Source organism: Lasiodiplodia theobromae, assembly GCF_012971845.1.
Source record: "Lasiodiplodia theobromae strain AM2As chromosome Unknown scaffold_48, whole genome shotgun sequence".
NCBI classification, from domain to species: domain Eukaryota; kingdom Fungi; phylum Ascomycota; class Dothideomycetes; order Botryosphaeriales; family Botryosphaeriaceae; genus Lasiodiplodia; species Lasiodiplodia theobromae.
In genome coordinates this window covers 102,334-128,485 of record NW_023336528.1, presented here as the reverse complement: position 1 = coordinate 128,485, position 26,152 = coordinate 102,334, and the positions used below count along the sequence as shown (strand labels likewise).

At 56.5% G+C, this 26,152-nt stretch overlaps 5 protein-coding genes across 5 annotated transcripts; all 5 read right to left on the bottom strand.

Moving 5' to 3' along the window:
- Positions 1–6,470: 6,470 nt before the first annotated feature.
- On the bottom strand, positions 6,471–7,972 carry LTHEOB_11397 (Fungal transcriptional regulatory protein; the record flags this gene model as incomplete). Its single annotated transcript, XM_035508148.1, has 4 exons — positions 6,471–6,895; positions 6,948–7,016; positions 7,098–7,702; positions 7,752–7,972. The coding sequence occupies 4 exons, from the start codon at positions 7,970–7,972 to the stop codon at positions 6,471–6,473; spliced, it is 1,320 nt and encodes a 439-aa protein (XP_035366474.1).
- A 696-nt stretch (positions 7,973–8,668) lies between these two features.
- LTHEOB_11396 (Ankyrin repeat and protein kinase domain-containing protein 1) lies at positions 8,669–9,368 on the bottom strand (the record flags this gene model as incomplete). Its single annotated transcript, XM_035508147.1, has 3 exons — positions 8,669–8,747; positions 8,806–9,217; positions 9,269–9,368. The coding sequence occupies 3 exons, from the start codon at positions 9,366–9,368 to the stop codon at positions 8,669–8,671; spliced, it is 591 nt and encodes a 196-aa protein (XP_035366473.1).
- A 759-nt stretch (positions 9,369–10,127) lies between these two features.
- LTHEOB_11395 (Reducing type I polyketide synthase) lies at positions 10,128–18,227 on the bottom strand (the record flags this gene model as incomplete). Its single annotated transcript, XM_035508146.1, has 8 exons — positions 10,128–10,949; positions 11,001–11,312; positions 11,361–16,565; positions 16,635–17,178; positions 17,263–17,596; positions 17,648–17,705; positions 17,779–17,865; positions 17,931–18,227. 8 exons carry the CDS (start codon positions 18,225–18,227, stop codon positions 10,128–10,130), a joined length of 7,659 nt encoding a protein of 2,552 aa, XP_035366472.1.
- A 1,015-nt stretch (positions 18,228–19,242) lies between these two features.
- Positions 19,243–20,385, bottom strand: LTHEOB_11394 (2OG-Fe oxygenase; the record flags this gene model as incomplete). The annotated part of the gene is made up of 3 exons (XM_035508145.1): positions 19,243–19,920; positions 19,990–20,056; positions 20,117–20,385. 3 exons carry the CDS (start codon positions 20,383–20,385, stop codon positions 19,243–19,245), a joined length of 1,014 nt encoding a protein of 337 aa, XP_035366471.1.
- Positions 20,386–20,829: 444 nt separating this feature from the next.
- Positions 20,830–26,053, bottom strand: LTHEOB_11393 (ABC transporter protein; the record flags this gene model as incomplete). The annotated part of the gene is made up of 18 exons (XM_035508144.1): positions 20,830–21,049; positions 21,098–21,472; positions 21,551–21,637; positions 21,705–22,326; positions 22,385–22,449; positions 22,500–22,550; positions 22,597–22,668; positions 22,724–22,847; positions 22,901–23,188; positions 23,261–23,423; positions 23,478–23,636; positions 24,051–24,229; positions 24,279–24,419; positions 24,578–24,809; positions 24,863–24,910; positions 24,966–25,183; positions 25,242–25,770; positions 25,835–26,053. The coding sequence occupies 18 exons, from the start codon at positions 26,051–26,053 to the stop codon at positions 20,830–20,832; spliced, it is 3,792 nt and encodes a 1,263-aa protein (XP_035366470.1).
- Between the last annotated feature and the right edge of the window lie 99 nt (positions 26,054–26,152).

The following is a 26,152-nucleotide window of genomic DNA, read 5'->3' as shown; positions in this document are numbered from 1 at the left end:
GAGAACCCCCCTTTTTCTAGCACGAGAGCGTCATAACAATCAAACAATCCCTCTGCTCTTAGGAAGTTCCGAAACCTATACAGACCACCTCTGGCAGCCTGAGGAAGGTCTTGATACTCTTGTTCTGCCCCAGTAGCTCCAGTAGCAGCTTAGAAACTTTTCGGGAATAGAGTCGCTCTGGGTACCGGGCCTATTCATCACGATGACCACTTAACCTTGAGCTGGAATGATAGAACCGTTCAAAAAGTTTTCATACTTAACAATCACTGAGACATGATTAATCACGAAGTCAATAGTAGAAGTATAGTCACAAAAGCCCGTCTCTCCATATCTGACATCACTGCAAATAGTATTACAGTACGTGCCTCTTAAGCAGTCTCGCTATTTCTCTTAAGCGAGATTTTGAGGATGGGACGAATGATTTTATGAGTCGTACATGTATACTCGCTCTTCGGTTTCTAATTCTATTGCTCGGAAATTTCCCTTGTGCTCAAAAAGCACACCGCCAATCCACTCACTTATCCCCTCCACGAACACGACTCGGAAGCGCGTTTCTTTTTATGATGCAGTCAATAGTAGGCTGGTATATGGCAACCTACACGGTGTCGTCTAGATTTATGGCTTTGTACAGGGAACGGATAGATTTGGTGGCTCACTTGACTGCAGCACAAAGGCAAGATAGGGGAATGAGGTTGCAGCCCCTCAATCCGCGAGTCGTGTACATACGCGTCGGTATCGTCTTCGGAACAGGCCGTGTAACTTGTGAGGAATGCAGGTGGCGAGCTCGCTTGACAGGCTGCACGGGCTCGCGAACTCAGCTCAAACAACGCAACTCGAGGTGAGTGTTGCGTACGTGGGGGCCGAAACAGTTGTGGGGCCACATCGAGTTGTGGAAGCGGTACAGTTACCGCGCTCGGATTTATCCCCACCCCTGTAACTGAGGTAGAATGGGTCTTGACGACAACCTGTTGGCATATTCGCGTATTCAGGCGGACGCACCCTAGACGTAAGTACAGATACAATACAATAGCCCTCTGCAGCGCGCTGCATTAGGAAGGTGGTAGCGGCCGATGGGGTCCAAAATCGACGTGGGCCCCGTAACGAAACATGACTGGCTGGCTGGCCTCGGAAGGATCATCGTACCAAGCCGTTGGATGGATAAGAAACGGGAAGGCTATTCTAGTCTCCTGTCTTCTACAGCAAGCCAAGAGTGCGAATCCTTCACAGCACGACTACGCATGAGAATGGCTTGCGACTTATATATACAGAAACTGTCGATATCGATGAGCCCTAGAATGAGCATCACGCGAGAAACTATGTTCTCTTCCACTAGGAGCTACTCCGTTGACTCTGCACAATCTCCAGCTGGAAACCTAGACCAGGTCCGTCTCTCCCCTGCTCTCCACGTGATCTGCCAAGCCAGGCTAATGCAGGGACAGAGAACATGGAAGTACTCCTCACCTACCGTTGGTAGCCAGTCGCGTAGATGCAGCTCAAATACGCGGGTCACGGATTCGACAAGGTGGACCCCTTTAGAACATGTCTTGCCAATTACTGTTCTGTGCTGACGCTAAGCCCAGCCCGGAACCATCCAGGATCTTGGCGCCATCGTCTTCCAAAAGCTCGAGGCATGCTGGAGCTGGCTTCCTGGGCCAGACCAGCATTTCCTCCATCTTCCCGGACGAGACGACGCTCCCGTGGGACCTTTGGTGCAAGCGGGGAGATGTTGGTCTGGACAGGATCCGGGAAGGCGCACAGCTATTGGCTCTGGCCAAAGACGATCAGCTGTTGCGTAGCCTGATGGACCAACTGCCTGAAAAAGGCCCGGGCATTATCCAACTGTCGGCTGTTAGCTCTGCCATGAAAATGTTGCATCGAGTGGACATGCCACCGCATCTGACCGAGCTGGACTATATTCTTCTTTCGGATCGAATCTTCAGAGATACGAGTAGCAATCCGAGCGCAACGCTACAAGAAGAAGATGAAACGCTATCCATCCCGCATCTGCGATGGGAGTTTTTCGGGCTCCTTTTTTCCTTTGCTGCACTATCGCTTGCAACACTAAGCAAGGATGTCCAATTGTCAAGCCCAGCGGGTGTGAGCCCAAAAGCGAAAGGACGGTTGCTCCAAGAGCTGGTGGACGCAAGTAGCAAGTGTGTTGAGTTCAACATGAGCTTAGGGACACACGGCGAGCTTGCAGTCTGGCTACTTTACCAGAACTTGCTTCTGCTTTTCACGCTCTATGGGGCTAACAGTAAGCACTACCGGATACAATGCAAATGATTCCGCATTAACGGACGGCTAACTTGCAGAAGACCATGCTGTGCAGCGTAGACTGAGCGAGCTCGCAACTGCGGTATTCGCTTCGGGGATCCATCAGAAACTCCCACTCGGGAGTCTATCCACAAACTCGCTTTTTGGCTTCAGAAAACGGCTCTTTATCGAGGCTTATGGTCTGGATAAGCATATCGCCATCATCCTTGGCCGCCCGCCCACGATATCTCGCTTGTACTCCACGTGGAAATTTGAGCCAAGTCCAGACGACTGGGGCCAACAACAAAAAAGCGGCGACCCCACCCTGGGCGACATCTTAGACTTACCTAATTCAGCACCTCTTCAGAGTGTGTCTGACCAAATTGCTCTTGCGTTCAGCGCGCTTCTCGAGGAGCTTCTAGTTTTCATGCTCGAGGTAGAGCCCGCCAGTGCGAACAACAGCGCCTCTCCACAGTACGTTTGATTAGCTCACCGACAAAACCATCATTTCTCACCAACAGATCTTGTAGGGACATAGTAAAGCTGCTCGAAGAGACATGGCAGGCTGTGCCGGTGTCGCTCCGATACGATCCGGACTGCTGGCGTTCTGGCCGGCCATTTGACGAGTGCTACCTCCTCTTCGACTTGTACCTCTCTTACCTTTATCCCCACTTCGTACTCCGGCGACATCTAGTCCGCAGTGATGCAGCATACGTGGATGGCTTGGTAACGGTCTCCCACAAGATGCTCTCCGCATTGCTGACCGTCGCTGAGAATCGCAACAGCCTGGGGTTCTTCCGCTCAGACTTCGTCTCCAAGGTAACAAAGCCGCCTTCTCAGCATCCACCATGAACAGTCGGGATATCTCCGTGTCACGAAATCCCCCTCTCATGTTCATCAAACCTCTTTTCAAGATGCAGTAGCAGCTGACGGGTACTACTACAGATGTACCTTTATGGCATACAATGCGCGGGCGTGCTCGCCGTTGTGCTCTTATACCAAAGCCGCCGCAGTCCCTCAATGGCGTCGAGATCAGCGCCATCGGTGCGTTTCAAGCACATCCAAGAGCTAAGTCTCTTTTTGAGATGCCTAGACCATACGGCGCGAGAAGGCGATTGCCACATTTCAGCATTCAGATCAGCTCATCAACGCATTGAGGAAATTCTGGACGCCGCGATTTCTCCTGACCTACAAACACCTGCATCACTGAACCCTGCTGATCTCCGGGCCCTGGGATTGCACGAGGATGGAGTGTGGTTAGATGTGCTCCAACAGCCTTGATCTCTCCACCGCGTTATCATTGGAGACTCCAAATTACAAATTTTTTGAATGGACAATCGCATAGCCTAGCGTATGTAGACCCTTCCGCCAGCGCTTCACAAGCAACTGCGTAAGGAGCAGTATCCTTGAAGCGCACAAGCGGACAAGCGGACAAGCGAACTGCCTGTGAACCGGCGCTACGCGACCCTCTCACCGTCCCGCGTGGAGACGGGTACTTGGCATGCACGCCAAGGCGCAAAGGCCATGCCGATCAGGCCGTCAACCAGGTAGGGCTTTAGCCGTCCAATGCCCGTTTCCAGAGAATCCGGCGCGAAGAATGTCGCGTTACACCTGATATTTACCCTTGAGCCTCGCGCCATACTCCGTTTTGTTACAGGGCCATTGTGCTAACGGACGTGCTTCTGCTTTTTCTTCTTCATCTGGTCTGTTCGGAGGCGGAACCGGCCCAGCCGTCGCAGTGTCCCGCTCCTTTCAGTGGTTCTGGACCAGCCCATGATCCACCCCAACTCTAGCCCTCCCTCAAAGAACAGGTGCCCACGGACTTCGCCTCCTATCTTGTTTTAGTATTTTCCCGAGGAGAAACTTCGGAGGAGTACTTGACCGCCACGAGTCGATCTAGGTCATTTTCCCATGAAGACCGTGTGCACGCTGCGGTTGGGCGATAATGGCATAATTCTCTGGAGCCTGTGGCTATGGTTTTCCTTCCAAATCGGCCAAGCAAAAGGGGCGTGTTGTTGAGCATGATGTGGTAAACGATCTCGCAGTCGCCTTCCGGAATGGCGGCGAGGGGGAGGCCAAGTCCCAAGTCCACTCGAGCTGGCTACATGCCGCGTCAATCCCAGCTTCTACCGGTTGCTGCCTTATCTGCCGTTCTCGACATACGTGTTGAAAGTCGAAAGTTACTGCCAAGCATGTAGCCCAATTAGGAAATCCAAAGGTAGTTTAGCATATTCCTGAGTCCCGTAGATAGCAGCCCTCTAATGAGGTCCATTAGATAGATAATCTATTGAGTTCAAACAGTACGTACTCTGGGAAACTTCCGCCGTTCACACGGAGCTACTACGATATTTTCGAAGAAAGAACTAATTTAACAGCGAAAAGATATTTCATTTTGTTGCTAGAGGAATAGTAGTATTAAAGTTGATAAAAATTAATAGAAACGAAATTTCATAGTGTACAGCATGTTGGTCCATCAGACGCCGAACATCGTGACGTTGAAGGGCGGAGCAGATGATACCTAAGATACGGCCTCTCAGTTTCAGGGCTAAAATCTTTTAGAACGGGTATTCCCGCTTTTCTTCTACCGCTTGCCGCAACGGGAAGACATGGAAAAGGCTAGCTAGGCGAGACGTACGACGCAGATTCGCTGGCGCCGAGGGCATCGGAATCGGTTCAATTTTTTACTCGTGGACCTACTTCCGAGAATACATCTTCGAGGCTACCGCAGCCAACCTACACCGCCCTGTAACTCTCTGACCGCCCCTTCGACTTTTTACCGAGGAGGATTCTGATGCATTAGACGGTGTCGCTATTGACTTGCTTTTTTTTTCGTTTTGGCCGCGTAGCTGTGTCGCTCGCCTGGGGGGGAGGAAACCAATCGCTTAATTGATGTTGGTCATGGCGATGGTGGCGCCTCGCTCAGCGGATTACCATGCATCGGACCAACGCACTCCGATCGTATTATCGGAGTCCAAAAAAATAGTCTCTTCATCCAATCCAGCCCCACAGTCAGCTCGGCATAGACAGATTGGGGCATGGCGTGATCTCAGGGGAACGGACTCGACAACACCAAAAGCCTTGGCGATCTCGTGAATGGTTTCAGCAATAATTAGATCAACTACGCAGTCGCGCACGTTTGCGGGGCGGTGAGTAGGGATCGGAATAGTTGTACAATCTCGGGTGTGGCGTAATCTACCGGGTGATAAGCAGGGATCGGAATAGTGATCCAAATGCGGGAGGTCAACAGTGGGCGTCTGAGCGCCGACTCCGAGAAGTTTTGATTCCGGTCAACACGAAGAAATTTGCAGGAAAGACCGAATGAGCATTCCGATGCGGATAATTGCGAATTCTGCGCAGAAGCGAGGACTCGTTTGTTTCATGTTGATTCTGGGGCTTTGGAGCGTACGCAATGTGTTGGCTATCGGGGCCTGATTCATGGCTTCTGAACTTAGAATAGAAGCTGGTTGTCTGTACCTTCCCAGCCAATGGAGTCACACCAGGACAAAAATGCCTCCGTGTCCTGTGAATGGTCTCCTGTGAAGCCCAGTGTAGGCAGTGATGAGTTTGGTCCGAACACCCTTTCGTTGGAAACAGCAGAGGGAGGGTCAAGAACTTCGTCGAGGATCCGCGATAGGATTTTGGATGCAGCGCTGCAAAGGCCATAATTGCCTTCAGACGGTCGAGCAGCACATTCAAGACAGGAGGCGACGACGCAGAGACGCCGGATGATCTCTCCCTTTGATATCGGCGCAGGGAATGGAATGCCTTGTTGTGCCCGCTGGTGCAGCTCGAGGGCGAGAACAACGGCGCCGGGAAGAGCGTAGAAGAGAATCTACTTGGTCAGCCCTCTCAGTGAATTATCGGTGGATTTTAACCACTTACAATCCAAGCGCGATCTCGCCGCATCCCAAGTGTATCAATGTCACGACTTGTGACCACCATCGCCGTAGCAAGCAAACGTAATGATGTGTCAAGGAGGGCATTACTTGCCACAGATGAATGTTGAGATAGCAGCCGTTGGAGTTGAAACTCGCTGTGCAAGTGATCCAGATAGGCCACCAATAACATCAGACAAACGTTATGAGGGAGGCCCGAGTCCCAGCATGAGATATCGTAGCGGAGTGTATTAGGTATGGCCGTCCAAGCTTCATTGGACCTCTGAAGAATCCCCCTTGTTGCTGACATCAGGTATGAATAGGCGGATAGGCATGGACAACTCACTCTATTCTTTGCACAATGTCCGCACTCGCAGGGCCTAGGGACAGCTCCAAGATTTCCTCGCGAAACTTGCTCATGATGAACCGTACCCTGATCCAACTGGATGGGCGTATAACACGGTCCCTGCTCCAGCCATCCTCGTCCAGATTTGTGGCGACACTTTCAAGAGAGGTCGCGGGATCTAAAAGGACAGAGTCATCCACGTCAAATGGAAGTTTAACGTTCGAGTACCTAGCAGGAATACGAGGCGGTCGACCGAAGAAAGTGGCAATGGTCTTGTCAAGACGATAGGCGATGGCAAATATCTTCCTTCTCGACTGCAGAAGGAACAATGGCACGTTTGATGGGTCTTTTGGCTCCTTGTGAAAACCTAGGGCGAAGATATCGGTTGATAAATCGCCCAACCGCTGCCAGGCAAAGTGACCTGAGAGTCTGTCAGCCCTCATACTTTAACTAGATACTCTACGTTTGCATACTGGAATCACCGTGTATCAGAGTGAGAAGAACCAGATTCTCGTAGAGGAGCCATATCAGAAGGTCGTTTGCTGGCCCACTCTCCTGGCAAAAGGATATGCAGGCGTTGCTACAATCCATCATCATAGCTGCAAACTGGCTCCAGTCATTACCTGGTGCAGCAATCTGGGCAAACAATGGCTCTGTCGGAGAGGGCGGAGACCAAGTTACAGAGAGACCAGCCCATGTGAAGACCAGGCCGATAAACTCCCAGCGCAAGTTGTCGCCTGTAAAGAACTTGTGGAACTCTCGCGCAGAGACATCAGCCGGGAGCTCGAGTGGGCGGCAAGTGGCGGTGGAAATACGGCGAGATAAGGCGGATGCATCTCTCCCTGCCCGCCTCTCGCTTTCAAGAGTCTCTCCGAGGGCTGAAAGTCCAGCTGTTGAAATGGGTCGTATGGCAGTGACTTGGCTATTGTTGAGATATCGCTCGGCAAGCGCCTGGACAGTCACGAAAGGGTGCAAGTGTGACAGCGCCCAAGTCCGCAGCTCGGCACGATCTGAAGCAGGAGCCAAGAGGGCTGGCATGTTGCTGGGGCTGGAGACGGTGGAAACAGCATGTATCGGAGGAGGAGTGGCCAGGCTCAGCTGGAAGACGGACGTGTAGCTGGTAGATCCAAGGCCCGAGTCCAGAGATACGCCGGCAGGCGATGGATTTGAACTGGCGTGGGGAACATCTGGCGTGGCATTCCACATTTGCTGATCCCCCGTATGCTCTCTGCAGGTCGGTAAGCAGGTGGAGCAGCAGACGGCGGCAGAAGACTCACCGGGACTCGCTTGCAGCGGCAGCGTATAGGCTGGGAGAGCCCTGGCGCTCCGCGCGCTTGTAGACTCGACCGGGACGAGTGAGAGGCGCGGGATGATAACGGCACTGAGCAGCAACACCGCGGGACTCGCAGCGGGCGCAAATGGGCGTGCGGTGGTCGCACCTGACTTTGGATTTACGGCATGGCTCGCACGAGCTGGGCTTGCCGTTGCGGCGAAGCATGATGCGGTGCGGTGCGGTGGAAAGGCTCGGACGCCCGGTCGCCAGGTACAGGCTTAGTGAGCAGGTGGCTGTCAAATTGCCAGCAATAAAGGGCGATAGAGAGAAGGATTGTACGTGGAGTTTGCACTCTGTACCTTGCAGTTGTGTGTGATACATAGAGAAAGGCCCAGAGCTATGTACCGAAGCCCGACGGCACGTGTCAGCTGCCCGCACGCCGCAGCCACAGCACCCGCGCGCACCTACCGCTTAGTCTGTTGCACCTTCGACTGCGCCGCATCCGCCTGCTCCAACTGGCCCTGTCAGCGTTCGCATGCACCCTGGCATTTCGTAATTACCCCATTCGTTTAAGCGCGTCGGACCGATTAGTCGTGCACATAAGCATCCTCGCTTCCGTCTCCGCTCCATTGGGATTTACAATAGATCTGACGTTGTAGTCTCTCTCATAAGTTGCCATTTATGTACATGCTATCTTTTCTATTTGAAATTCAAGACTGGTTCTTTGTGTCACGAAACGTAGGCAATCAGAACTATGTACGAAAAGAAGCTGCTGAAGAAAAGGGAGGTCTAAAAAAGAATAGTTCAAGTAAAAGGAGAAATGAGCCAAGTAGAAACGAGTAAGCATACAAGTCGTAATATTTTATTTACATACTGTGAGCATTTCTAAGAGATATTTGTCATCAAAGTTAGTTTTATTATCTAGAAGGCTCTGGTGAGTGTCGTCTGGAGTCGAGGTTGGGCGTGCCAGGTCTTGGAAAATTTGGCGTAAAACCCGTAGCTGGGCATCGACCAGCGGATCTCGGGCGATGGTGTTGTTTCGAACGTTTTCTTCATACAAGGTGGCCAGGGTGACCAGTATCATGTCGGCCTGGCGGCCGAACTGCTCTTTCTTCCACTGCAGATGAGTGGTGGCGAGGGTTTGACGTAGCATTTCTTGCATGTCGGCAGAGTTGGGGCTCGGAGGGCAGCTGCAGCGGCGAGGTTGGAAGTCATCTTCACAGATGCCGAGGTCTTGGAAGTGGTATGGCGAAGATGCACTTGTGTCGGTGGCGCCAAAAAGCATTTGAAAGTCTTCGTCATCGGCCATAGGTTCGGCGAGATTGGTCGTATTTGGAGTTGAATCGAAGCCAGAGGATTGAGAGAGTTCGTTCGAAGACATGCAGGCGTTTGGTCGATCTTCTTGCCCGGTGAAAGTGCCGTCGTTGTGGTTTTTGTTGTTGCTCGCTGATTTACTCTTCTGCTTCCATCCTGTTTTTGTTAATGCCATCATTCATACATTCCATGGGGAAAGCAACATACGGAAGATACGCTGGGCGTTTCGGTTTTGGATTCGGCGCCGCTCCTCGTAGCCCATTGCGTAGGTCCACTCCTCGAGCCCATGAATACTTGACGACGACATGGCTGGTTACAGAGACTATAGTGTGTGAATTTGTGACTATTTGAAGAGGGTGGATATAAATATGGTACATTGCAGAGAGAATGGGGCACTAATGTGAGGCATCGCAGCCGTGAAGGATTCTGTTCCCTGTCAGGAACGGCCATCTGAGACTCTTGCAAAGGCGGCATTGGTAGTGTTGCAATCACAACATCGGATTAAACCCATCTATTGCGCGAGAAAGCCACTGAAAATTTCGCTAGTGGCTGCAATTGGTCTATCTAGTTGACTAAGCTTGTTTTACAGGACACCGTCTGACGCCGAGCAGGGCTTCACTATCGAGGCATAATTTAGGGTTATTGGTGGGGGCCATTAACTCGGATATATTTTGAACAGTGCGTGCAGCGTCTTCTAGGGTGGGGTCCAGAACATCGGAACAATGTTCTCGGATTATTTCGGCGGTCAAAGCGCGCATTGGCTGGCGAGTCGCAGGGGAGCTATTATCATTGTTGTTGATAAGGACGGGGTAGTGGCCGTATTCGGACGTAATCAGCGCGCGTAAGAACTCCGAAGGCCTGCCACAATAGGAATTAGGGTTATGGAGTCACGGAGTTGATTATGCGGCTGAATTAGGGCCAAGGCGGGGAATCGATTGGCAGGCGATCTGGCATGTCTCAACTCACGGCCCCATCCCGGCCTCCGCCCGATGACTGCCCCAGGCAGCGGTCCTTCCCTGCGCGCCGGCCCGCGACGCCTCTCGCTTAACATGCGCCACCCGCTCAACTACTCGGCCTTGACGCACGCGCTCTTGCGGGCGACGACGGCGGCGAGGTCGGCGATGGACGCGCTCTGCAGGACGTCGAAGATGGACACGTCGGCGCGCGCGTGGGCAGCCAACCAGTTGCGCAGCTCGACGGCGACGAGCGAGTCGACGCCGTAGTGGGTGACAGGGTGACGGGCGTCGACCTCGTCGACCTGCAGCATGAAGATGTCGGCCGTCTTGCGCACAACGGCGGCGCACACGACTTGAGCGGCGGCGGCGGGGGATGCCGCGTCGGCGAGCTGCAGTTGCAGTGGCACGGCCGGCCCGCTGCCGCCCGAGGCGCGCCCGAGGCTGCCCGCTGCATCGCCGGCCGCGCGCAGCCCTGCAAAGCGTGCGTCTTGTAGCCAGGCCGCGCGCTGCACCAGCTCGGGCGCGGGCGCGGACGCGACGCCCGTGACGACCTGGGCCGCGCTGCCGCCGGCCACGGCCGCCTCGATCAGCTGCAGCACCTGCTGCTCCTCCAGGGCGCGGAAGCCGATGCGGGCCAGCCGGTCCTCGACGCCGGCGCTCTCGGCGACGAAGCCTACCGACCGCACCGGGCCGAGGTCTAGCGCCACGCCGGGCAGGCCCCGGGCTTGGCGGTGCTGGGCTAGCGCGTCCTGGAAGGCGCCGCCCGCCGCGTAGTTCGCCTGGCTCGCGTTCCCGGCCACGCCCACAACCGACGACAGCATCACGAAAAAGTCCAGCCCGCCGAACAGCTCGTGCAGGTTGCGCGTCGCCCGCAGCTTGGGGGCCATCCCACCGGCAAACTCGTCGAAGCCCATGCGCTCAAACACCGAGTCCTGCGCCCTAGTCAGCATCTGGCCGTTGCCTCACCCTCACTGCCAACTTACCTGCAGTGCCATGGCCGCCTGGATCACGCCCCGCACCGGCGGCATCGTTCTCGCCCACTCGGCTGCGGCCGTCGCCAACGCCTTCGCATCGCTCGCGTCGCAGGGCGGTGCCGCCACGGCGCATCCCGCCGTCCTGAGCTCGTCGACGAAGCCGCGGTCTGCGTCCTCACCACGCCGCGACAGCAGCACGAGGTGGCGGGCGCCCCTTTGCACGAGCAGCCGCGACACCGACCGTCCAATGCCGCCGAGCCCGCCCACCACGACGTACGACGCGTCTGGCGACAGCCGTGCTCTCGGCCGCTGCGGGGCCACCTGGGTTCGTGTTAGCCGAGAATTGCGGCCTGGGGGCCTGCTACGTACCTTCACCGTGTCCTCTTTTCCCGCGCGGATGACTATCTTGCCCCGGTGCTTGCCGGCCTGCATCAGCCGGAACGCCTTCTCCAGCTCGTCCAGGCCGTAGACGGTCACGGGCGTCACGGGCTTGATGCTGCCCTGGCCCAGCAGCTCCATGACGGCGGCCAGCATGCGCGATATCAGCTTGCCGCGGTGGGCCGCCACGTGCGTCAGGTCGACGGCGGCAAACGACACGCTCTGCCGGAATGGCGCCATGTCCAGTCTCTTGTTCAGCTCGATGTCGCGTTTGCCAATCTCGACGAAGCGGCCCAGCGGAGCGATGCACCTCCACGTCTCCTCTAGCAGCGGGCCGGCCAGCGAGTTCAACGCCACGTCGACGCCGCGGCCGCCCGTTGCTGCCAGGACGGCGTCGCCAAAAGACGTGTCTCTGCTCGAGAAGATGCGGTTGTCCGGGATGCCGTACGTGTCGCGCACAAAGGCACGCTTCTCCTGGCTGCCCACCGTCACAAACACGTCGGCCTTCTTGAGCTTGGCCAGCATAATGGCCGCCTGCCCAACGCCGCCGCTGCCCGCGTGGATGAGGACCGACTCACCGTCCTCCAGGCGCGCGATCTCGAACAGCGAGTAGTAGGCAGTGATGAAGACCATGGGCACCGACGCCGCCTCTTCGAAGCTCATCTGCGGCGGCATCTTGCAGACGGCGGTCCAGCTGACGCGCACGCGGTTTGCGTAGTGGCCTCTGGTCATGGCGCACACGCGGTCGCCGGGCTGGAAGCCGTGGCCCTTGGAGCTGCCCACGCGGGACACGACGCCGCTGCACTCGTAGCCCATGATCCACTCGTCGAGCTGGCCCATGGCCACCATGACGTCGCGGAAGTTCAGCCCGAAGGCGGCCGGCTCGATTTCGATTTCGTCCTCGCCCAGCGGCTCCTCGGCCTGCGGGTCGTCGTGGAAGGTGATGCTGTCGATGAGGCCGGGCGTGTCGACTTCCATGCGCAGGCTTCGCCCGGGCTGGCTGAAGGGTTTGAGCACAGCCGCCGCGGTGCCGCATGCAACGGCGGCGTTTGCTTCTGCGTCCTCGCGCACCCGGCCGACCAGGACGGCCCCGTCGCGAGCCGCGTACTCAAAGTCGATCTCCTCGCGCGGCCGGCTCTCGTCGAACGCCTGCAGAAATACCTTGGCCGCCGTGTCGACGCTTTCGGCCAGCCACGCGCCGTGGGAGGCGTCCAGGTCGAGCGTGATGTACCGCCTGCTCCCGTCCTCGCAGCGCAGGGTGCGCAGCAGGCCCATGTGCGCCGCGGCTTCTGGATACTGGCACTCGATAGTGCCGCCGTGCGAGACCCAGAAAACACCGTCTGCTGTGGTCAGCATGCCGCGCAAGGCCTCGAATGCGGCGGCCGTGATGTCGGACAGCAGGGGTGCGGCAGGATCATCAATGATGATGCATGTGCGGCCTCTGGGCTGGACCGTCTCGAGAGTCTCGACAGTCACCTCGGCGGCGCCCTCCTGCCTCAGACGGGCGGCAAGACGGTCCGTCCAGGCTTGCTGCGCCTCCTCCTTCTTCGGTCGCACCTGCACCAGGGCAATGCTAGAGGGGCGTTGCGGTGCGTCGCCGGCTGCAGTCGACATGATGACGCTCAGCGAGCTGAAGGAGACGTCTTCGCTGTCTTGCACATCAAGATCAATGCCACTGAAGCCTGTGCGCTGCAGCAGTTTGTTCCACGATGCGACTGGGAGCGAGGGGCTGAGTTTGCGTTCCTCCTCGGTGCTTAACCACCATCCTGGCAACGTTCCAAACACCAACTGAATGTCTATTGCGTCTTTGGTTGTCTCGACCAGCAACAGAGTGCCCCCGGGCTTCAGGAGCTTGCGCACATTGGCCATGGTGGCATCCATGGTCTTGGTGGCATGGAGTACCTCGCATGCGACGACGACGTCGTACGTGCCGCACTCGAAAGACTGGCTGTCCGGGTCCAGCTCGATGTCAAGCCTGCGGAAAGTCATGCGGTCCACGCTGTCGGCAAATTTCTCGCGGGCTGCATCGAAGAAGCCGGGCGAGACGTCGGTGAAGTCGTAGCGGGCGAAGTTGGGACTGCCGGCGGTGTGGGCGCGGCCAAGGCCGGCGAGGACAGCGCGCGTACAGCTGCCCGTACCGGCTCCAATCTCCAGGATCTTCGCCGCGGGGTTCTGGTGGCCCAGCAGCTCGGACAGCCGCTCCACCTGAGCAAACGAACGGTTGATGCCGATAGCGCCTTCGTAGTACGCATACAGCAGCCGGTCCTCTAGCATCAGCTCCAACGGCGCAATCTCCTTTCGCAGTATGGGAACGAGCTTTTCGCCAATGCGGCAAGCCATGCGCCCGCTGACGCTGGCATCAGCAACGGCAGAGAGGTGCCGCGCCCACTCGCCCGCACGGTCCGAGCAGGCTGGGTTCTGGGTGCAGATATCGTTCAGCTCGGCGCTCTTGGACACAATCTCCATCCACCGGTGGAGCGCGGCGTGGTGCTCTGCGAGGTTTGCAACATCAGCTGCAGTCAGCTCGTCCAGAGCGTCGCGGATGAAATGCAAGCAGGCATGCCTGAGGTCCGTGACCATGCGCTGCTCGGATTCGCTGGGCGCCGCGACGCGGAGGTCCTTGATGCTGGCACAGTCTGCCAGTGCCAAGTAAGGCTTCCACTCGATGTTGAAGCACAGGCGGTTCTGGTCCTGGTCGTCTTGCTGCAGTGCCGCGCCGAGGGACTGGCACCGAAGACCGCTGAGCCGGAGCACCGTCTGGTGGCCGCGGCTGGGGTCCTTGACGTCGACCGAGGACAGGAAGCTGCGCGCGTCGACGCTGCCGAGCTTGGCGTGCGCCTCGAGCAGAGAGCCGGCGCCAACGCCCTCCAGTTCAGACGACACGAAGAGGGAGGCGATGGATCGAGGCACCATGGCCGTCGTCTGCCCCTGGCCGTACTCGGGCAGTGAGAGATAGGCCGTCTGGATGACCGAGTCTAAGGTTGTTGGGTGCAGGAGGTGCTTCTGCTCGTGGCGCGCGGGCATGAGGGCCGCCGTGTCTGCTACGGAGAAGACGCTGGTGACTTTGCCGTGCACGCTGTGGATGTTCTGGAAGGCCGGGCCATGGTTTATGCCGAGGCGCTGCAGTGTTTGGTACAGTGCTTTCGGCTGCATGACGGGCTTGCCCAAGGCGGCATATTCAGACCCCGATCCGCTCAAGGGAGTACTGTCGCCATACACTGCAGAGACAAAGCCGCTGCAGTGCTCGCTCCAGCTGTCATTATGGTCGACGGAGAAGATGCGGAACTCGGTCCAGTCGTGCGAGGCCAGAGCCTTCTCGTTCTTGGGCAGCAGCGCGAGCTGGACCTCGACGCCCGCCGTCTCCTCTGGAATCACCAATGCCTTCTTCACGTCGATTTCCCGCATTTGTATGCCCCGCAGCGGCCGCTGCTCATCGGCGTTGCTTCGCACGGCCTCGAGCACCATGCTGATGTAGCCGGCGGCGGGATAGACCATGTGCGACTGCACGACGTGGTCCTGCACCCAGGGAATCTCGGACGGGCGCAGTATCCATCTCCACAGCGGCGCCAGCGGGTTGGTCCCCGGGACTTTGGCGCCGGCGAGGTCGTGCGGCGGCGCCGGCTTTTGGTTGAGCGCCCGACCCAGGCGGGACACGGCCCAGTGCTTCTGCCTGTGATTCCACGCGTACGAGGGCAGGTCGTGCAGGACGCGGCACCCGTCGGCGCCGTTGGGGAAGTTGATGGCCGTGAGGTCGACCGGGTAGCCGCGGTCGGCGAGGAAGCCCGCCATGGCCTGCATGGTCGAAGTGGCGTCCTGGTTCCTGACCAGGCAGCTCGTGTAGGCCACGCCGCGGTCCCGCAGCTCGGGCAGGCTGAGGATCTGGCGGATGGGCCCCGCCAGGGCGCTGTGCGGGCCGATCTCGACGACCAGGTCCACCTGCTGCCGCTCCTCTGCGTCGAGGCACATGTTGCGGAACGAGTCGAGGAAGAGCACGGGGCTCACCATGTTGGTGACCCAGTGGGCGGCGTCGACCCGGTCGGCGCGGCTGCCCGTCACGGGCGAGCTGAAGACGACGCCGTCAAGGAGGCGGCCTCGCGCCAGCGCCGCCTCGAGCACTTGGTGGTACTCGGCCGCGATGGGCTGCATGTGGTGCGAGTGGTAGGCGGCGTCGACCTTGAGCTTCCTGGCAAAGATCTCGTCGGCGTGCAGCAGGCGCTCCAGCTCCTCGACGCCCGCGAGATCGCCCGACACGGTCACGCTGGACGGGCTGTTCACGCACGCCACGACGACCTCGCCTGCGGCACTCTTCTTCACGCGCGCCAGGTACTCCTGCACCTCGTCGCGGCCCAGGCCGACGGCGATCATGCCGCCCCGCATTCCCGGCGTCTTGAGCTTGAAGCTCGTCGTCAGCTCGCCGCGCAGATACACGATGGCCAGCGCCGACCGGAAGTCGACCAGCCCGGCGGCGTAGGCGGCGCCCACCTCGCCGCTCGAGTGGCCCGTCACGGCCGTCGGCGCGATGCCCCAGGACGTCAGCAGGTCGACCAGAGACAGCTGGACGGCGGTGCAGAGGGGCAGGCTCATGAGCGTTTCGTTGACGCGGCTCGTTGAGGCGTCGCGTAGGAGCTCATCCATGAGCGACCACTCGGCGCCAAACTCTTTGATGATGCGCGTCGCGTCCTCGATGGACCGTCGGAACACCGGATACGCGCCCAGCAGCTCCCGCCCCATGGCGTGCCACTGCGCCCCCTGGCCCGTGAAGACGAAGCCCAGACGCGGCGCGGCGCCGCCGGCGCTGCGGACGGGCTTCAGCGCGTCGCTTGATAGCACATCTGCAAGGGCTCCCAGGCTCGTTGCCGCCACCGAGACGGACCAGGGGAACCGGGAGCGCCGCGCCGACAGCGTGTAACTGAGGTTGTCGAACAGCTCGGGCCCGTCGCCCTTCTTCTCCTGCACGTACTCGGCCAGCCGTGCGGCCGCTCCTCTGGCGGCGTCTTCGTCTTTTGCGCTGATGCTGAAGAGGCGGGATTGGAGGAGCTGCTGCTGCTGCTGCTCGCGCGTGTGCTCGACGTCTTTCTTTTCGTGGTGCATGGCCGCGTCCAGGATGACATGGCCGTTCGTGCCGCCATACCCAAAGCTGCTGACGGAGGCCCTTCGCACACAGTGGTCGGGCCACGGCTCGAGGCGCTGCGGTATCTACATGCATCATCAAACCCCATCATCAGCCGTTGTCGCCAACTCGTTGGGGCTGGCGTGTTCACTCACCTTGATGTTCCACTTTTCCAGCTCCAGCCGCTCGTTGGCCCGCTCGAAGTTAGCGTTGGGCGGGATGAGCCCTTTCTCCAGGCACAGCGCCGTCTTGATGACGCCTGCCAGACCACTAGCAGCCTCGAGATGGCCGATGTTCGTCTTGACCGATCCCACATACAGCGGGCCCTTCCGCAGCCCGCGGCCGCCCTTCTCCTTCTCACCACCAAACACGGCTCCGATGGCGGCGATCTCGGTCGCGTCGCCCGCCTGCGTGCCCGTGCCGTGCGCCTCGACGTACGTCGTGTCCTTGGGATCGAGCCCGGCACCGGCGTAGCACGCGCGCATCAGCTCCTCCTGTGCGTACCGGCTGGGCGATGTTAGTGTCGGCGTCTTGCCGTCCTGGTTCGTCGCCGTGCCCCGGATCACGCCGCGGATGGGGTCGCCGTCGCGCAGGGCGTCTCTGAGGCGCTTGAGGACGAGCGTGGCGGCGCCTTCGCCGCGGCCGTAGCCCGAGGCGCGCGAGTCGAAGGCGAAGGATTTGCCTTCGGGGGAGAGGAATCTAAAGGAGTTTAGTTGTCAGAGAGAGTGTGGTTCGTGGTGTCGGGAGGAGGAGGCAACAACAACAACAACAACAAACACGTACCCAAGGCTGCTCATGGTCACAAACATGTCCGGGTTCAGCATGACGTTTGCGCCGCCGACGATGGACATGGACGACTCTCCGGCCTTGAGGCTCTGGCACGCGAGGTGCAGCGCCACGAGGCTGGTCGAGCAGGCAGTGTCAATGGTCAGGCTGGGGCCGCGCAGGTCGAAGAAGTGCGACACGCGGTTCGAGAGCATGGCCGTGCCGTTGCCCGTCATGAAGTAGCGCGGCGTCGTGTCCGGGTCGCGCAGCAGGCTGTCGTGGTAGTCCTTGGTGAAGGAGCTGCTGAAGACGGACGTCTTGCTGCCCGCTATCCGGTCGAGGAGCAATCCGGCTGACCTTCGTTAGCTGTCCGTTCTTTTTGTCAGTGCTGCCGCCGACGTACCGTTTTCGAGCGCCTCGAACGTGCACTCGAGCTGCAGGCGCAGCTGAGGGTCCATCGACTATTATCATTTTCGAGGTTAGTGTGCGTGTCCCCTTCTCCCTCTAATCTGGTGCTCCGCTGGTAGTCCTTACACTGGCGACTTCTGACGTAAGGTTGAAGAACGAGGCATCGAACAACCCAATGTCCTCTTCCAGGAAATGCGCCCCTTTCACGTTCATCTGCGCCGGCACAGTTAGTACTTTCTGTTTTTTCGTAAATGAGTTGCCGCTGGGACTCTTCTCACCGTGCCAAGGCGCTCCGCGTGCGGGTGGTAGAATCCCTTTGCGTTGAACCGGTCGGCGGGGAATTCTGACCACGCGCTCCGCGCTTCCGAGCAGAGCTTGAACAGCTTCTCGGGGCTGTCCGACTCCCCGGGGAACCTGCAGCTCATTCCCACGATGGCGATGGGCTCGTGAGGGTCGGGTCGATGCGTCGTCATCGTCGCTGCCGCTGCTGCCTCCTGGCGCGTTGTTGACCCACCAATGACGGTGCCGCCGAGGACGGGGCTGAGGTCCGGAATGTCGATGCTTGTCTCCTTCATGATGACTGCGGTAGGTTGTTTTTCCCTCAAGGTAAGATGCGAATTTCTAGTTGAAGGACACGCTGGATGAGGTGAGTGCCGCGGTGTTGAAACCCAATTCGCACGCAAAAAGAGAAGTGCTTGGGACCGGAACTTCGACCACCGACGATTGAATGGGAGAGAGATCTGGAGGTGAATCTTCGACTGAGTGACCATCGCAACCTTTCACTGATATTCCAGGAACCATTGTCTCGACATGAAGCACGGACATGCCGCATTCGTAGCTTACGCTACGGTTGAAGCCGTCTCCGGCTGCCTGGATAAGCTTATTGTGGGTCCTGGCTGTTCCGTGCTCTGTATAAGCTTACGCTTGCTCTTCTGCCTGTGCTTACCGGCCCGGTGCCGACGCCGGAGGATTTTCCCGCCTGCCTGATTTGGCATGGTTGCCGTTTGCTGGGACCGTTGAACCGTGCACTCCGGAGACGCTGCTGCTGTCCATGCTGCCTTGATTTTTCGTAGGGATTTGATAATTTTCATTCTACCTGTTGACTAATGATGGACTTCTGGTGAGAGTGGCAGAACGGCATCTCTCGAGAAAAACTTTGGCCTTGCAGAATTTATTTCCTGCCATATTGTCCTGAATTCCGGCATTATCTGGAATCGCTCCGCTTTAGATATTTTCTTTCGTAGAACACTTTGACAGCATTTATATGCTCTTCGTCTTTCTGACGCTCATTTCCCCGACTTTTGTGCGTCAGACTCTAGGTTTACTGTCAGGAAACAAGGCTCAACGCTTCAGCACAGTTGAAGAGCTTGAGGGATAGTTCGTTCTCTTTGCTGCTTACTATTCGGCATTCACGGAATCGAAGCTGCAGATTGGTCAAGGCAAAATACAGTATTACACGACGATTGCTTATATCCCAGGAATAAAACAACAAAAACTTGAATTCTGACTACTCTGAGCTATCTTTTGCCACCAATCACCACTCAACTAACAAATAATGGAATAAGCACCATGCCCAGTCTACCACGAGACTTATACTTTAATGGTGCCGACAAAATTGCCCCGGCGCTCCATGCCTCCGCAAAGGATGGGTGCCTTCTCCTGCTGCTCGTGCTCGAGGCGGAAGACGTCAAACTTCTCGTCATGCCACTGCTTGGCGGTGACGAATTCGCCCTTTGCATTGCGGTACGTGACATCGTTCTCGGGCCGCAGGAAGTAGACGATGGAGTAGCGGTCGTGGTCCTGGTACTCGGCGCCGCCGTGGGGCGCCACGCGGTGGACGGCCGACAGGAGACGGTCGCCGGACAGGAATCGCAGGGCGTCGCCGACGTTGATGATGGCGTGGCCGCGGCGCGGCTCGACCCAGTGCCAGGCGCCCGTGTCGGGGCGCAGCACCTGCAGCCCCCACTGCTCGCAGAGCAGGAAGGTGAGCGTGCCCAGATCCGTGTGCTTGTTGTGGCCGACCAGCTCCGACGGGCCCTCCTGCTTCGGGTACAGGAACAGCGAGAGGGTTGAAAGCGTCGGCCGGCCTGCGCGGTGCTTCAGCGTCAGGCTCGCGTCGCCGTCCATGCCCAGCGCCGACGACATGCAGTCGAGAATCTCCATGCATGTCTCGTGGCAGAAGGTCTGGAACCGCTTGAAGTGGTCATAGTTTTTGAGGACCGTGGGCGGCAGCTGCGGCGCCTTGATTGCCATTTCGTCATCTGACATCTGGAGTCATTGTTTGGGTGAGCTTGCGCCAATCAAATCTCCAATTTTCTCCTGTTGGGGCCATCTTACCTTCAAGCTCTCGTAGCAGTCACGGTGGTTCTCGCTTGACCCGGCAGAAGTTCCCACGGGCTCGTACCTACATCACGGTCAGATAAGCGCTCTGTTGATGTTTTTCCTCTCCAAATCATCTACTGACCCGTGCGTATCACTGTTGCGGGCGTCCTTCATCTTCTCGCTAATGTCACGGTGGAAATATCCGTCCATGAACCGCAGTGTGCTCTCCCAATCTTCCAAAAACTGCTTGGACATTTCGGTACGCAGGTCGAGGTAGAAGAATCCGTACTTCTGGCCTGCTTCGAGCAGCCGCTGAATTTCCAGGCCGTCCTTCGCATAGATTTTGGCGACATTGAGACAAGGCAAGTCGGCCAATTCCTGCGAAACGCTCGGTGCGGAGATGGAGCCCATTTTGAAAAAAAATAACAAAAGGTAAAACGAGTATGCGTGCTTGACCAAGAGTATGGTGCGTTGAGGATCCAACTGAATCGTTTACTTAAATAAAATGCCCTTGCTTTGGATGTGAGCACAATCGAAAATGTAGAAGAGCGGAATGTCACGGTAGGGGCCGAGCAGGTAGCACGAGTATGTCCTGACTACCAGACGATGCCGATGCCTCGGACCCCCACAGTAATCCAGCGTAAGCTTACAGCTTACGGGAATCCCCGAAAGGCTTAGCATGGAGGATGCATTTGGGTAACGAATTGAGTAAGTAGGCAAAGATTAATTTACTTCGGAATTGACTAGTGGGAACTTTCCGACCCGGAGAAGAACTCTTTCGAAATTGCGCAAAAGTTAGACAGGAAGTCTCCATTTCCGAAGTGTCAAGGATTCAGGATCCTCGACACGAATAATCTACTGGGCGCCACTCTCGCGATAGAGCTCCGCAAATACGGACGGTTTCTCGAGCAGCGCGTGTGGGTCGTCGTACTCCACCAAGATACCCTTATCAAACACAGCTACCTTATCGTAACAGAAAATGGAACCAAGCCTATGTGTGACAGAAATCACTGTGTTGTCCCTGAATGCGGTGTTGACCACATCCTGCATTTGCTGCTCCGTTGCGGAGTCGACGCTGCTGAGAGTCAGTAGGAAGCTCAGAGAGTGTTTGTGGTAAACTCACTTGCTCGCGGCCTCGTCCAGTATGAGAATCGGCTTTTTATACAGCAGCGCCCTGGCCAAGCAGAACAACTGACGCTGCCCGTGAGACCAGCTTGCAGGTTGCATCTCCGCATCCAGCCCACCCTTTTCCTGAATAAGGTCCCATATGCCCACTGTCTGGAATGCACTCAACAGTTCTGCTTCTGAAGCGCTGTTCCCCAGACTTGCGTTGAACCTCACTGTGCCGGATATGATCAGAGGCTCCTGCGTGATGATATTGAGTGAGGAGCAAACCTGATCCGGGGACAGGAGGGCGACGTTCACACCATTGATCATGATAGATCCAGAAGCAAGCTCCAACATTCTTGAGAGACACAGAATTAAAGTGCTCTTCCCGCTGTAAATAAACCGTCAGTTGCTTTTCCTTCCCACGATGGATATGAAGAAATTGATGAAGGCTTTTTCTGTCACTTACCTGCCTGTGCGTCCGCAAATAGCAATCTTCTCTCCTTGCTTGATGGACATATTCACACCGCTCAATGCAAGGTCATCGTCATTGATCCTTTGGGAAATGACAAATTAGCACTGAAATTAAAAGAGCGCAAAGGAACACCCATTTTCGGACTTACCCGTACGACGCAGAAACACCCTGGAATTCAAGCATCCCCGCCAAAGACTCAGAACGGGGAGTGCTGGTCAGGTTCCCGTTGGGATGCTTCATGACCTTTGTTTCTTTGACGAAACTCCTGATGCGAGCAACAGCCCCCATCGTTGTTTCCAGTGTCGTCCAAGCCTTGATCAGGTTGGCCAGTGTCTGGTTGAAAGTATTGATGTTCGACAAGGCCACTCCTATGGAGCTCGCGTTGGACTTTTCCTTTAGTCCAACAGCGAGACAAGCAAGTGTAATCGCAAGTCCAGCAACAATCAAGTCAAGAACGAGGTTGAGCCATCTTTGGATACAAAAGAGGAGGTACATGGCCGTCTGCGAATCCTGGACCTTGCGGTAATTGCTTTTTTCCAAAGTCTGCTCCCATCGGAAAGCTCGGACTGTAGCCAAACCATCCAAGAGCTCGATGAATGCAGAATAGAGCGGGGTTTTGGCCTCAATCTCGAGCACACGGAGTTGTCTGGAAGTATTCAAGTAGTACCGTTGGACCATGTACACAACGACGAGGCAAACCGGCAGTGTTGCTGCCATGTAATTGGCCGCGTAGCTGATAATCACTATTTGAACCAGGCAGGACCCAGCGACTGTTGATTGCACTCGTTTAGCTACCATCATTCCTCAAAAGGGGATCAAATTACTTACAAAGGGCAGTGTTTATCGCAGACATGGGTAATACCGTGTCCAGTAGCTGGAGATCTTGGCCGAAACTGAGGCTGTGTTAAATTGGGAGGTGCCAGCAAACGCATGTTCAACGTACCGATTTGTTGTCTTTCCCGTATCGTTTAGCGCAAAGAAGGCAATTGGGACTCTATAGATGTGTCAGGCTGATTTTGTGATTGGAGTGAGCATCATACCTCATGACAATGTCCAGCATTCTATTGTGGCACTTTTCGCCCACCTTGTAGACCATGCCCACGAACATAACCCTTGAACGGTAACTTAGCAAGTATAGATGATGACATGAACATCCGCTGAACTTACCAACAAACCATCATCAGGCCAATTAATGCCACGACCGCAAGCATTGCATAAATACCTAGATAGAAGCCCAAGTTATTGTTTGGAGAAACCGCATTGGCATCCGACCACCATTTGAGCCAAAGTGCTAGGGTGATGCGGTTAGCACAAATATTTGAAACTGAGATATGAGAAGCATACTGGGAAAGTTGTAGCAGAATGCGACAAGCAAGCTAACACCGAGAAAGCTCAAAGAGAGGGGAAGTCCGGCTGATTTGAAGTAATAACGATATACGGCCCAATCTCTGATGACTTGCATTTTGTCAGGACTGGTGCTTGTGGCATCGGTCGGGCTGTCTTGATCTGCCACAAGGTTTGCGTTTGAATCGGCAGCGTTATCTTCCGCGACTTCTAGCGGATCGTCGACCAGCTCGAAGTTGTCGGCTTTGTGCTCTGTGACAGTACCGTGTTCATCGAGCATGAGGACGGCTTCACAAAGCTTCAGCAGTAACGCTTAAACAATTAGCTCTTGCCCGCATCAACGGAATGAGGCCGACTTACAATCGTGACTTGTCATTATGACTGTCGTTTTCTGTGTGCGGAGAATGCCACCCGGGCTGAGGACCCGTTCTACCACGGATTGTTTGGTTGACGCATCGAGCCCGCTAAAAGCATCGTCTAAGAGCACAAGGTTATGTCTGCCGTACAGAGCCCGAGCAAGTGCCTGTCGTCAAATGCTTAGAATTAGTTGCAAACGATAACAGTTGGTTGGACGTACCACGCGTTGTCTCTGGCCCTGGCTGAGGGAAAATCCTTTACTGCCAATTTTTGCCCTCGCCCCCTCAGGCAGACGATCCAGATCTACGTCCAATGCACACGCATGGATGACGATCTGGAACCACCTGGAGTCGAAGTCAAAGCCATTCGTGATTGCCTCCTGAATGGAAACATTGGGCAGCCAAGGTGACTGGCTGCAATAGGCAATAGAACGAACATCCAGCTCGACAAGTCCTCCGAACTCAGGAGTCTCTCCCAGAATACCGTTGATCAAGGTCGTCTTTCCTGAGCCAACTGGACCCGATATACCCAAGAAAGAGCCATGGCTCACTGCGAATGAAACATCCTTTAGAACAGGCTGTCCTGCAGCCCAGCCGAAAGAAGCACTTTTGACAGCTACAGAAAAGCCTGTGCCTCCCGAATTCCCATTGAGAAGTTGCATTTTGTGTCCTTGTGGATACGTGGACTTATCGCCGCTTTCGGAAAGGTCCAGGCTGGTATTTGATCGCAACATTCTCTTTTCTTTCCGGTTCTCGGCTGCAAGATAGTCTTGAATGCGTGATAAACAACTGACAGCAGAAGCCAGAGGGGGAATGGCCTGGATCAAAACAAGGATGGGGTTCGCAAGAATAGATATCAGCGTCAGAGAGCTGAATGCTTGGGCGGCGAGGAGGCTCGGCTTTCCTTGAGCAACTGAAAGTCCAGCATACAAGGCAAATGTAGCCACCGGAGCTACGATTGGAGTGGCTTGGGCTGGGAGGCTGTCAGTTGTGGAGGACGCCGCTGGTGAAAGAAAACATACAGATGGTAAGGACAACGACCAAGAGCTTGCGTAATGCTCTTGATCGCCTGAGCTCTTCCACACGGAGATGCTGAATCATAGTGCTCAGAATGCCACTGAGACCCATGAGCCGGGCTTCCTTGATACGTCCGAGGGCGTCGGCTGTTACGTGGAGCCTTTTTTGAACTGCTTCGTTCCAGGATTTCTGTAGCTTGCCAATACGGCCGGCCAGACAAAGGGGGCTGAGGACGCACGCTTCAAATCCCAAAGTGTATTAGCAGGTTGTCTGCGGGATACGGTAGCTTGAGAGACAGCAGTACCTAAGCATAGAAGCACTGGAACAATACAAGCCCATGATACCTGGCGCTCGAGCAGCCAAACTGCCACGGCTACCTGCAAGATGCTCGCCCAAACTTCATGAGTATCCTCGAGGCCGATGATAACCTTTTCGACGTCTGTTCCCATCAAGGTGAGGGCGGCTGATTCCGTTACCGATCCCGAAGGTGTATTGAGTGCCTTTCTGTAGATCGCCGTGACGAGACTGCCGCGGACCTATGCATTGCTAAGCCGAAGTGCATGCTGGGTGATGTTGCATGATGACTCACCATTGTTACCCATCGATATGTCATGTGCCAGTATACAGCAGTAGCAACCTGCGGTTCGAAATCAATATAGGCTTGGAAGCGCGGGATGGTGGCCTCGACTTACTGCAGCACCAACGTAAATCAAAGCACAGGCAACGATGAGCATGGGCCCTACAAAATAAGTCTCGTCATCGCTGGGCTCTTCAACAAATAAAATGAGCCTTTCGATGAAGAAGGGCTGGGCCAAAGTAAAGCCCAATAAGAACAGACGGGGCACGACGGCGTAGAGGATCTCGAGCTTGAAAGCTCGCAGAAGGGTGATCAGGAGAGAATACTGGCGGCCTATGGTACCATATCAACCACAATGAAACTTGGAGGGGGAGCACGGCAGCCAACATACGCTGGGCCCAGGCAGACTCAAAGCTGTGGTGGATGGTTTCTGAATCCATGTCCAATCCGATGGACGGTAGCTGGACGACGGACAGATCACGGCGGCAGCCAACGACCAACAGCGGATTCACCCACCAGAAGACGGCTCGGTTGATAGGCCCGCTTGTTTCCTCGGGGGCTGCATCTTTCGATTGGATAGCAACGATGGAACGCCGCTTTTCGATGGTTTCGAGGATAAGAGCCAGGGCCTTGAGCGAGAAGGCGGCGGTGAAGGTACTTGTGACGGCAGAGGAGGCGCGCATCAGCCATAGTGTCCGGACACGGGCAATATCGAACACGAGCGTCGTCAACAAGTAGCACCCAAGCAGGGTTGAGGGCCTGAGAGAGCGGGCATGGTCGTAGTACGAAAGCACAGCCATGGGGATTACTTCGACAGCGGCCACGACGGCGGCGGCGATGGCGGTCACATGGCGAACCGGCGAGAGCGCCCACTCGGCTATCAGGGCAATTCGGAGCGCGAGCAAAACTAGATAAGCAAGCTGCGTGCATGCCGGCTTCGATGAGCAAACATGGCGAAAACGGATGGAGATGGTGGGCACGCACCAGTTTGGCGCACAGCAGCGCTTTGCCATCGACGAGTGAACGGGTCCTATGGCGTCGCAGGATGGCATGCAGGGCGAGGGCAGAGAAGATGGCTGCGGGGAGGATGGACAGGATCGTGTCCTCGAAACGCAGGGTGAAGTCGAGGCCGTTTCGGCACTCGGGGCCGACGATCGGGCCGAAGCGGTCGTCGGCGGCGGGTTCGCAGGCAGCGGGCGCCATGGTTGCGGCTGTTCTGGAAGTGAGGGAGGAGGGAAGGGGAAACGGTGCGCGAGGATGGGGGCGGCACGGAACAGCATAAGAGTAAGCGGCTCACCTGCC